Source organism: Lipotes vexillifer, unplaced genomic scaffold, assembly GCF_000442215.2.
Source record: "Lipotes vexillifer unplaced genomic scaffold, Lipotes_vexillifer_v1.1 scaffold1531, whole genome shotgun sequence".
Taxonomy (NCBI): Eukaryota; Metazoa; Chordata; class Mammalia; order Artiodactyla; family Lipotidae; genus Lipotes; species Lipotes vexillifer.
Genome location: NW_006773724.1, coordinates 55,474 through 67,655, shown reverse-complemented (window position 1 = coordinate 67,655; position 12,182 = coordinate 55,474). Strand labels below are relative to the sequence as shown.

General features: G+C 39.6%; 1 protein-coding gene across 2 annotated transcripts in view; it reads right to left on the bottom strand.

The window, feature by feature from the left end:
* The window catches only part of TXNRD1 (thioredoxin reductase 1), a 63,069-nt gene that overhangs the window by 20,618 nt on the left and 30,269 nt on the right, over nucleotides 1-12,182 (bottom strand). For both annotated transcript variants that reach the window (XM_007448501.1, XM_007448502.1), the window contains 6 exons: nucleotides 10,611-10,753; nucleotides 10,084-10,199; nucleotides 8,245-8,470; nucleotides 5,892-5,984; nucleotides 5,226-5,302; nucleotides 3,766-3,922 (listed from right to left, as the gene is read on the bottom strand). In XM_007448501.1, the coding sequence (XP_007448563.1) occupies nucleotides 3,766-3,922; nucleotides 5,226-5,302; nucleotides 5,892-5,984; nucleotides 8,245-8,470; nucleotides 10,084-10,199; nucleotides 10,611-10,753 (812 nt within the window). The remainder of the gene's footprint in view (nucleotides 1-3,765; nucleotides 3,923-5,225; nucleotides 5,303-5,891; nucleotides 5,985-8,244; nucleotides 8,471-10,083; nucleotides 10,200-10,610; nucleotides 10,754-12,182) is intronic.

Sequence of the window (12,182 nt, the reverse complement as noted above, 5' to 3'; positions counted from 1 at the left end):
CCCGTGTCCCCTGCATCGGCAGGCGGACTCTCAACCACTGCGCCACCAGGGAAGCCCATAATTTTTTTTTTTAAAGGAGCTATTATAAATGTGTTCTGTAGACTCAAGAAACTGGTGAAAAATAGGAATCCGCTGAGGAGAGAAAAGGAAAATATATTTTAAATAAGTAAAACTCGTAGAGATGAAAGAAACTGCTTGAAGTGCAAACTACACAGAATGGGATTTATATCCCAAGACAGTGCAAAAGAAAAGATCAGTGGGCTTGAAGACATTGCAATAGGCTCTCTAAAAAAATAAAGCACAGAAACAGGGAGGAAAAAACATGAACAGAGCATTAGAGACCCACTGAGGGAACCAACATTCATTAATGTGAGGTTGAGAGGGAAAAAAAGAGGGGGAAAGCAGAAAATTTGAATGGCTAAAAAATTTCCACATTTGATGAAAACTATGAACAGATAAACCCCAAATCTCTACACACCACCAGCAGAATGCCAAAACATGCAAATATCAAAATGCTAAAAAACAGTGATTAAAAAGAAAATCTGGGCTTCCCTGGTGGCGCAGTGGTTGGGAGTCCGCCTGCCGATGCAGGGGACGCGGGTTCATGCCCCGGTCCGGGAAGATCCCACATGCCGCGGAGCAGCTAGGCCCGTGAGCCATGGCCGCGGAGCCTGTGCTCCACAACGGGATAGGCAACAGCAGTGAGAGGCCTGCGTACCACAAAAAACAAAACAAAACAAAACAAAAAAAAGATGCTAACATTTGCTGTTTGTGAAAATAAAAGTATTTCAAGTGTTTGAGAGCAATTCTAAAACGATCCAAGAGATAACTACTGGTCCTTGGAGATGACAGCTGGAGTGCCCATCACACTGGGTTCTAAAGCTGGTACATGTGCCTTATCAACTGGCTTTTTAAAGAGCTTAGTGGAATGTCCATCATCTACAGGCTGACTCAGCTTTATGATCCGTTCTGTTTTTGAAATGATAAAAACATTTTTTCTCACTCCTTCATTTATGTATGTTCCCAAAATAACAGAATATTTAGTGGCAAATATTTTTAGTGGCAAATATTTTTAGCAGCTTTGAAAATGACTTTAATCATCTTGTTAAAAAAGATTCATTTAAATTTTTCCAATATTATTTTCCACTTCATTTTATTTAGTAGAAGCACCTCTGTACTTGGTGGTGGATTCTTTAAGTCTTGAGACATCTGCTCTATCCTCAGCACGTTTTATAATCCATACTTCCCAAATCTTCCTTATCTCTTAGGCGATACATTTTCATGGTTAAGACAGCAGTACCTACAATCAGATGTGGATTGGATTTATGCCTTGGCTACCTCCAAGCATTGTGACCTTGGACAATTACCTAATTTCCTGTAAGATGTCATCATTTTCCACAGCTGCCCTAAGGTGGAACGAGGTATGTGTATACAGCACTTATTAGCACAGTGCCAAGCACGTCAAACATAGCCGCTCTCTGTCCCCTTTCCTCCCAACACTCTTATGAAGCAATGAATATGTTATCAATTTTGAGGGAAGGCACAAACACCCATGATTCAATTGGGTTCTCTTAAAATCCCATAACAGATTTAATTTAGGCAGGTGTTTATGTTAAGCTGAATTTTTCAACAGAGAGCTGCTCCCTTAAAAAGAAGGAAGGGGGCTTCCCTGGTGGCGCAGTGGTTGAGAGTCCGCCTGCCGATGCAGGGGATGCGGGCTCGTGCCCCGGAACAGGAGGATCCCACATGCCGTGGAGCGGCTGGGCCCGTGAGCCATGGCCGCTGGGCCTGTGCGTCCGGAGCCTGTGCTCCGCGGCGGGAGAGGCCACGGCAGTGGGAGGCCCACATAACGCAAAAAAAAAAAGGACGGAAGGAAGGAAGGAAGGAAGGCAGATGTGGATCCTCTGACGTTCTCAGATATGTGGGAATGTTCTATTAATGCATACTGAGCAAAATTAAAAGGATTATGCAGTTGTTTAAAAACAAAACAAAACTGTGTAATTTCCCCAAATACAATTAACCTAGATATCTATTAGCATTTCAGCTTTGTTTACTATATTTGAAGGACAGACTGGTGAGATTTCAAACTCAGGGACTTAGCACCACCTGTTTATTTTCCTGTTCGGTAAAGCACTTGTCATATTAGTTAGACTAAAAACGGGGGAAAAAGAACGAACAACAAAAAAAGAGTCCTTTAATTTCAATTTACATTAAATTCTGATGCTGATAAAAGCTTAAGGCACTTTAAGAATTTGCTCTACCTGGCAGATGCTAGAATATAGTACTATTCTCACACACAGAAGAATATGTCCAAAGTAAGTGGATTCACTATTTTTTTTTTTTAAGGAATTCTGTGCTACAATAATTTTAAATTTACTTAGTACCAAATTTTTGTATATTTGCCCTCTGGTTATTATTGGTATAAAAAAAATCTCTTTCCATTTTAGGAAATCACAAGGACTCAAGGTCAAAAACAAATGCACCTCACATTTTATTTCTGAATACCCCTTTCTTGGTTCACCATTACTCAGAAACTCCAACAGTTAAAGAGGTAGATAAGTTTATTTCAAATAGTGATATGGGGGCTTCCCTGGTGGCGCAGGAGTTGAGGGTCCACCTGCCGATGCGGGGGGCGTGGGTTCGTGCCCTGGTCTGGGAGGATCCCACATGCCACGGAGCGGCTGGGCCCGTGAGCCGTGGCCGCTGGGTCTGACCGTCCGGAGCCTGTGCTCCGCGGCAGAAGAGGCCGCAGCGGTGAGAGGCCCGCGTACCGCAAAAAAAAGAAAAAAACAACAGTGATATGAACCAACTACTATTCCCTGGATGATCAGACAACCCTGGATTAAAAACCCTTTTTAACCTCAATCCTGTTATCCTCAAAACATAAGATTTTATCATGCTACAATCCAAAGCAACCCCAGGTACATTCAAAATGCTTGTCACAAATTCTACTAGCAGTATTCTTTGAAGTTTCAGTTGCTGTAACCAAACTAAATCAACCCATGATGATTTATGCACAAGGAAAATGGGTAGTGACTAAATTCTTTACAATCGATATTTCTAGAATCCTTTTAAAAAAATAGTTAGGGAAGGAACGTTGGTAATGGGTAGGGGATGGATATAAGGGAAACCTCTATACCGTCCTCTAAATTTTGCTGGGAACCTAAAACTGTTCTTTAAAAAGTCTTAAAAAAATTAGAGCATATTTATTCTTTTCTTGTCATCTAGTCCCATGAGACACAACCAAGAGTTTCCATTTCCTGCAATGACTTTTAAAATCACTTACACATTCAACATTCCAAGAGCAGAAGATCTGTTTTTAGAAAGGACAGGGAAATAAAGCCTGAATATTGGTTTAAATAGCTCTGCACATTGACATTACCACCTAGATCCCCATATCCTTTTGCAGCCTAGACAGGGGCCATAAAAAGATTTAGAAAATTATAACTCAAATTGGTAATAATGAAATTGATGTAAAGTGCAACTATTAGGAGTATATGGAACATAATAGTGCTGTAACTTGATTAACCAGGCTCATTTTATTCTTAGTGTGATTCTAAGAGTGACAATTTCCATAATAAATCACAAAGGTACAGTGGTCTTAACAATGTCTTGTCTGGAATAGAGTTAATAAAGCACACCTAGGATGCCATCATCAAAATAACTAAATTATTCAAGACCTGGAAAACTTCACAACCACCCTACACAGAGCACCGGGAGGTACCATTACAACAGCATGTCCGTGGTGACAGCCCCAACACTCACCTTGACAGTGGAGCTCCCGTACAGCCTCCGCGCCAGCAACCTTCCTGCCTGGATTGCCACTGGGGTGAGCTCCAGCTTCCCCTCTAACACATCGCCAATGGCATAGATGTAAGGCACGCTGGTCTGCTCTTCATCCGTGACAGGTATTTTTCCAGTCCTGCAAATTCATTCAGTTAAAATCATCATCAATTACCACTATTCAGTAAGTAGATCAAAATCCCCTTTCTCCCAAAGAAGCCCAAAACTGTGGCTCTAACTGAGGGCAATGTTCTCATTACCAAAACAACAACAAAACTCAGAGGAAGCAAAAGCTTAGAGATTCTAGCTATTCTGAAAATCAAAAGAATAAGAAAACTGTAAGAAACCCTGGGATGGGAAAAGTAGAACACACTGGTTAAGAATGAATGAGGATTCTAAAGTGTGATAACCAGGTCTGTTAGTTATTACCTCTATGATGTTGGGAGGGCTATTTAACATCGCTAAGCCTCATTTTCCCACCTATCAAATGGGAATAATGATAATGGGAATAATTGGCGAGAAGAAAAAGAATACCATCATCTACCTTAAGGGGTTGTGAGGGCTGAATGAGAATGTGTATAAAATATTAAGCACAGTAGTCCATGGAGCCCAGTAATTACAGAATAAGTATTAGCTGTTAACATTATACAAAATCTAAACCTTGGCCCCAGTTGGAAACAGGCGAGTAGGTTATTAAAATGGTGGAACACTTGGTCTGCTAAATCTTATCAGACCTCCTCAACTCCTTTGTCTCTCCAAGCCAAAGGGAAAGAAAATAATAAAGCAAAAATGCTCACACTAAGATTAAGAAATCTCTTCTGTATAAATGTTATTCCTGGAAGGGGGTAGAGGGGGCACCCTGTATTTTCAATTTCCAAGGCAGCTAGCCTCTCAGAGCACTTGTTTTCACTTGGATATAAGAAGGGTGATACTGGGAAATACCCCATGCTACTCCTGTAAGCAGACAACAGAGTCTCAATTACCCAGTGCAGTGGTATAGTCCAAAGGGATTTTAACTTATAAAACATCAAAGTTTTTCAGACTCATGGCTGTCATTAGAAATGTAGCGACCACTCTAGTGATCCTAAAACTTGGTAGCTTTGAACATGGTTCAGATCTGCATATTCAGTGAAGCTTTCAAAGTATATACCTGCAATTCACTGGGAAGTTGGATCTTTTTCTGTACATATATACATTGAAGAAACAAAATGCAAGCCAGTGTATCTCTCATTTAGATTTTGAAAAGGGAAAAAAAAAAAAGAAAAAAAAAAGACAAACAGGAAATATCATGATTGGCACTGAAAGAAGAGTCTTCTAAGCTTAAAAAGGGAACGCTCCAACTATGGTAAAAACTAACTTTAAAATCTAAAACTCTAGTATTAATCGATCTTATAAATAGCTGAAATAGTACTTAATAAAACATTATAAAGATTTTTTCTTACTGTTCATTTAACTTTACCCCCACGTTTTCTAAGCCAATTTCCCTTGTGCAAGCATCTCTTCCTATTGCCAGCAATACCTGAAAAATTATTAATATATAGTGACTGTTAGTAGAAAGGCTATGCATGAGTTATTTAATCATATTTTTTTCTGTTTATTAAGGAGATGTGATTCATTTTCCAGACCTGGAAAGACATTTTCTATTACGATAATAATGCAAGAGTTTAAACAAATCAAAATCATTTAAATTAAATCTTCTAAACATGATATGGTAAAAAGCCTTACCCATTTCTTGTTAAGAAAAAGGGAGTTAACAATTCCTTAATAAGTCTAGCCAAGTATAGCGACAAAGACAGCATAGCCTATGACTGAAATAAGTTATTTTTTTAAAGTGGTGGGCTGAGAAAATGAAAGAACATGGAGCAGAGAAATTCTAGCTCATTTTTAAATGTTGATACCTTTTAATAGCCATCTGATAAACAGTATTTAAGTTATAGTGGAGAATATTTGAATCCATCCCTGTACCAAAACAAATTATAATATCATAAGTAATAAAGGTGTCTTAGAATAGGAACAGAACCAAGGGTTTTGGAACTAGCAACCCAGCAAACATCCAGTGAGCACACTATTTGTTTTCTAATGAAGTAGGACCGAGGTCCATTCCTTACCGTGTTATACTCTCCTTCGATGGTTATGTCACTCTCAGTGGACGTAGCTACCACCCTGAGTCGGCCTGGTGTCCCTGCTTCAATCTGTTCAACCTACAAAAGTGATAAAGTTTTACTCCACGATAAAGACATGTATCAGTATCAAGATGGCTAATTACGTCCTCTCCTTCTATCTGGTTAACCCAAACTTGAAACATGAAATTTGGCTTGGAAGGTCTTTTATGTCCCACCTCCCTCGCATTAACATCTTTAGGATGACATGTGGTTCTTTTATGTATTTCCTTCTTTCTCACTGCTTAATGTTTGCTAGAGGGGCTTTCCTTCAAATAGTTCTTAAATGGAATAAAATTCAGAGAGAAAGCAGGAAAGGAGAAAGCCAGAGAAAGTACACTACAATCTCTAAAATTAAACCAATGATTTAACTGCTTCTGCCAGGCTCCTATCTTATGACTCACCCAGAACCATTAATCCCATGCTGCTCACATTCGTAGATTCCCTTTTGACTACATATGTTCAGCTTTGTCAACAAAGATGGAAATAGATCAATCACGATACAGATAAGAGCTAGAAAGCCCTAAAAATCATAGTGGGTGAGGAGGTATGTGTGCTTGTCATAACCAGGGGTTGTCTTCAGGTGAGGACGTAGGAATGATGAGCAAGCCCTGGTACCTGTGCTCTGGCAAATGAGTCTGAACATATTAACCTACTACACATAGATGTCAACGGGCAAATCATGGGTTTCTGTATCATACTTACTGAAGAGACCCATAAAATCAACTGCAATTTCTACCCTACCTTTAAAATACAATACACTCTGTATGGGAAAACTGTGAAGCGCTAATTTTATTTTCAACATCAACAAATAGTAAAGATTCCCTTCTAAAATTCCCTTCCTTTCTTACGTAGTTAAGCCCCTTTGAACATACTGGCAATGTCTTTCCGTTTAAATTAAAATATTCTAATTTTTGGAGAAGCGTTGAATTGGTCCATGGCTTAGATTTGCTTAAAAATATTAAAGGCCTCATCCCTCCCTCAAATTCCTTTCTGCCTCACTCACTTCTGTGTTCCAGTCAGGCCTTTCCTGTAACTAGCACATTTTCTGCCTTTAGAACAATTTCATTCCCCATGGCCTTTTTGCACACATGCTATATTCTTGCCTAAAATGCATTCTCTCTCCCTCCTCTCCACAGAAGGCTTCGTCCACTGGGTCACTTTATACAGCCAGCGTTCACCACCTGCCTACGGGGATCAGGGACACCCTGGTAACCCCAGCAAGATATTATGTACACAGACACAAGCTTATTTCACTAGGGATAGTCCACCACATTCTCAAAGGGCCTACAATGCCCAAAATGTTAAGATACTATAAAGGAAGATGCCACTTTTCTATCAGTATAGCATATACATACAGCTGTCGTTTTCTAATCATCGTCGTAATGCTAACGCAATCTTCATGAGAACTCTAAGATAGGTGCTATCAATTATCATCATTTTACAGAAGAAACTGAGGCCCAGAGAAGTTAAGTAATTCTCCCAGAGTCACAACAGCAAGAAACTGGGAGAATAGAGTTTGAACCCAAGTCATTCCGATGCCCATATGCTCATCAAGAGATTATCAGCATCAAGAGCTTCATGGTCCCACAAAAAACCTATGTTATTAACCCAATAAGCAATTTTTAAAATGACAGCTAAAATTCCTTAATTTTAACCAACGGTCCCATCCTTACTTGCCTTAAAGGAAACTGTAACTTTGAGGTATGCAAAGTGATCGATTTTGCCACTCTTATGTATCAAAACATTTGTGGTAATGTTAACAAGTCTCAAATATAACTTGGCATATTATTCAGCATTTTCAAAAGAAGATTAAATGAGCAAAAAAGGCCAGCCCACATAACAAAATTAGATAATCATTTCCAGGGAGGCCAGAATAATACAGTGCCTTTGTGGACTATACTGTATACAAAGTAGAAATGTCTTTTGAAAGAAAAAAAAAAAAAAAAATCAGTCATCTTAAACTCTTATTTAAATAACTGGTATGTAGAACGAAACAAGTATAAGAGACCAAAGATAATAAAATAATGGAACGCATAAAGGAAAGCATTAAGCAGAAGAGAACTAATAAAGGTGGTAAAGTTGAGAAGGGAAGGAAATTATTAATCTGCAAACAAGAACAAAGCTATTTAGGTGGTAGGAAAGTACCAGTTTATACACCTAAATCACACAAGTTGAGGAATTACAGCATTCCGAATGGTTTATAATGCTGAAAGGAGGCTTCTATCACTCACCCCAACTCTCTTCTCTTGCCTTTTAACATGAGTATAGAATCAACAAACATATAGGCAACCCCACTTACTTTTATTGGTACAAACTGTCTTATAAACTTGATACCATGTTCTTCCATATGTTCACCGATTTTGTTGGCCATGTCCTGGTCAAATCCTCTTAGGAGAATGGACCGTACCATAACAGTGACATCTAAACCAATGCCAGCAAGAAATCCAGCACATTCCAAAGCAACGTAGGATGCTCCAACCACCAGGGTCTTACCCGGGCAATAGGGTAAAGAGAACAGATCATCACTGAAAAAAAAAAATTTTTTTTAAAAGGAAGAAAAGAAAGAAGAGAAAAATGTTCATATGTGAATAATGACCATATCAAAGTAGACCTTTTTACTTTCCTAAGAACAAGACACTTTTAAGATTAAAAACATTCAATTAGCTACACACATAATATTTGAGAAGTTTTTATAAGGTCTTAGACATTCTCTTTTCTTGCCACTCAGCTGCTCTGGAAGCAGCTCGAGCTACCGTGGCTGAGCACAGTAAACCATACAACTCTGACATTAGCCCAACTCCCAGTCAAACACATTTATTCTGTACTATCCAGAATAATTCTCCACATACGTGTTTACAACCATACATTTGCAAACCCAAACTCCCACCCTCCTCCCACCACTCAGCTCTCCCTGAGGTACAAACCCAGTGTTACTTCCCCTCACCTACAACACCAATTATCAAGCGGGGGAGAGAGGGACTTCCCTGCTGGTCCAGCGGTTAAGACTCCGCACTCCCAATGCAGCGGGACCGGGTTCGATCCCTGGTCAGGGAACTAGATCCCGCATGCCGCATCCAAAAGATCCCACATGCAGCAACTAAGACCCAGCACAGCCAAATAAATAAATAAGTATTAAAAAAAAAAAAAAGAGTGGGGAGAGAGGTGAGGAAAAACTTTCAACATATGGGTTTTATAATATGAAAACCAACTGTAAAAAGTAAAACCTGACAGAATCTTCTAGCACAGTGAGGAAGATACAAGACGTAAGAGATCATAAAAGCATTGTTAGGAGATAAGTTTTTTTAAATATGAGAAGGGAGCCCATCCAAGATAGCAATGACAAGAGTTGTCATCTGAGCTGCCCCCCCCCATGAGGTTCAAAGGATAAACTCCTGTTACAAAAAAAAGAAAAAGAAAAAGCCTGAAAACAAGTGATTTATAACAGCATCAGAAAACCAGAAACTCCTGGGCAAAAAGCATCCAAGAAGACATACTTATCAACAATGTCTTAATGACTTTATAATTCAAAACTCCTGAACAATAATGTCACCAGTATTATCACTTGATGGACAAAAATAAACCACACACCAAAACCTTCTTGCTTGACTCACTGATTTCAGAAGGTCCCTCTACACTGACAATGCAACCATACAAATGGCAAAAGAGTAAGGCAAAACTAGGATTTGAGAAAACTAAATGGCCTGCTATCCTCTAATTTTTTTAGTATCTACATAAAGGTAATGTGTGATTCTAGTTTTGAAAAAACAAAAACGTATCTATCAATTATTTTATAAAATGTGAATATCCATCTGGGTTTATATAGTATACACATATAACATATACTCACACAAATATAAATTTCAAATATAAATATTGTAAGCATGCATCTATATGTTAGCAGCAATATTAACTCTTGGTGATAAGATGACCAATGTTTATAGTTCTGAATTTTAATGTTCTCTGGTTTAAAATAGTTTTTCGTTTCTCTTTTTCCTAACTCCCTGTCCCTCTGGACAAAAATGTGGTGGAAAAACTAAAAAATGTGGTGGAAAAACTAAGTTTCAGGAAAAGGAGTAAATGGGTTTGAAGAAAAAAGAAAAAGCAAAAATCCCCTTTTCTCTCTGCAATTTGTCCTTACCTGCTGATGCAGTATTCTTTGTCACCAGGGATACCCAAATAACGTGGCCTTTCACCAGTGGCAATGAGAAATCTCTCTGCAGAATAAATCTTCTCTTTGCCTTTGTTGTTTGTTGCCTACGAAGGAACCAATATATCAATTTTTAATAAATTATTATCCTTTAGAATTGTAAACATTATAATTAAAAAGGCTGTTTTACCACATTGCCCAATTTGATCCTCATAAAAATTTGCTAATGCAGTAAGAAAGAGATACTAAGACTTGGAGTAGTTAAGGGATCGCTCAGTCCCAATGCTAGGAAGCGACAGAGCCAAGACTCAAATCCAGCTAATGTGGCCCCAAATCCAGATTACCCTTTACGACACCACAAGAGAAAGTCCCTAAGAAGTGACTGCAAAATCACCAAACTCGATGGTCTGGGTCACAGTGGCTATCACTTTTATTAGGATAATCACCTTCTCTTTTCCTCCCCCAACAAAAGCTTAAAAACACACCAAAAACAGCTACTTACACTGTCACATGGTTACCTTAATCTTATGAGGCCCAACAAACTGCCCATATGCGTTCTCATAGATGACCTTTTTCTCCCGCAGAGCCACACGGTAGCCCCAGTTCAGAGAGCCAATGTGATTCTGGACAGCTTCTGTCATTCTCTCCCAGTCATGTTTCACTGCACGAGAAGGTAAGACAAAATGTTTAGCTTTTCTGCTGCCACCTGGTAAATACCATTTCCTGGTAACTATTTAGTCTGAAAGGGCAAGTCCTTCATTTCAAGCACATAAACAATCTTTTCAACTATTTTTCCCTTTTAGAAAACTACCAGACAATTAAATAGTGCAGAATCTCTGGCAGTTCTTAAGACTAAAATAACCATACCCAAAGTTTTTTCTTCTTTATCTAGAAACGAATGGGAATTGTACCTTGGATTGTGAACACTGACTGCTGGGGTAACAAGGTACTTAGGTTCTTGAGAACCTAAGATTCCTAAGATTCTGAACGTGTAACAATCTCTAAGAGATTCTGATGTAGCCAGATTTGGAGTTACCAAACTGGTTAACAGTGTCTAGACCAGGGGGCTGGCAAATTAAGGCCCCACCAGTCAAATTCAGCCAATCACCTTTTCTGTAAATAAAGCTTTACTGAAATCCAGCCACGATCCTTTATTTCTGTATTGTCTAGGGCTGCCTTCATGCAACAACTGCAGAGGTGAGCAGTTGTGACATAAGCCAGATGGCCCACAAAGCCTAAAATATTTACTATCTGGCCCTTTACAGAAAAAGTTTGCTGATCCCTAGTCTAGACAGAGAAGTTTAAGAGCCTGCCTGCCTCATTACCTCCCAAACTTCCCATCTCACCAAAGAAAGGAAGAGTCTTAAAATTCTACCATAAAATGAATCCTTTGAGCCAAGGCACTAATATTGAATTTCAATGGATAAAAATCAATCCTGTCATTCATTCATTACTAACGTCAACAACGACAATGAAAAAAAAAAAGATACGGGTAAGATATACTCTGGTGGTAGAAGAAGGCAGGTTCTGGAAAAGCTGTGGTTTGGAAGGAAGGAGAAGAGAATCAACATGCATTGAAAGCCTCTGTCACAGAAATGAGAGTCTGAGTCTTAGAGTCAGGGCTAAGTAGTTTGGTCAGGCAGGAAGTGATGCAATCAATTCTATGAGTACCAGTGGCCAGCCTCTGGAAGTAGGAGTGACAGCACAAAAATTGGCTTGTGGCCTCCCAGAGCACAGATTATAAAGATTCAATTAACAGAACCATAAAATGTCAGAACTGGAGCAAACCTTCAGAGATCAGTTCAGTTGGGGAGAAAAAAAAAAAGGGACCTTGGAGGCCATGTGGTCATGAGGCCAGGAGGATTACGTGCTGGGGCGTGAGGGATTCTGCAGGGAGCCTCAACCAGCCTGTCCATCCGGTGTCCGTCCACCACCACTACAAAAAGAGGAGGCAGGGGCTTCCCTGGTGGTGCAGTGGTTGAGGGTCCGCCTGCCGATGCGGGGGACACGGGTTCGTACCCCGGTCCGGGAAGATCCCACATGCCGCGGAGCGGCTGGGCCCGTGAGCCATGGCTGCTGAGCCTGCGCGT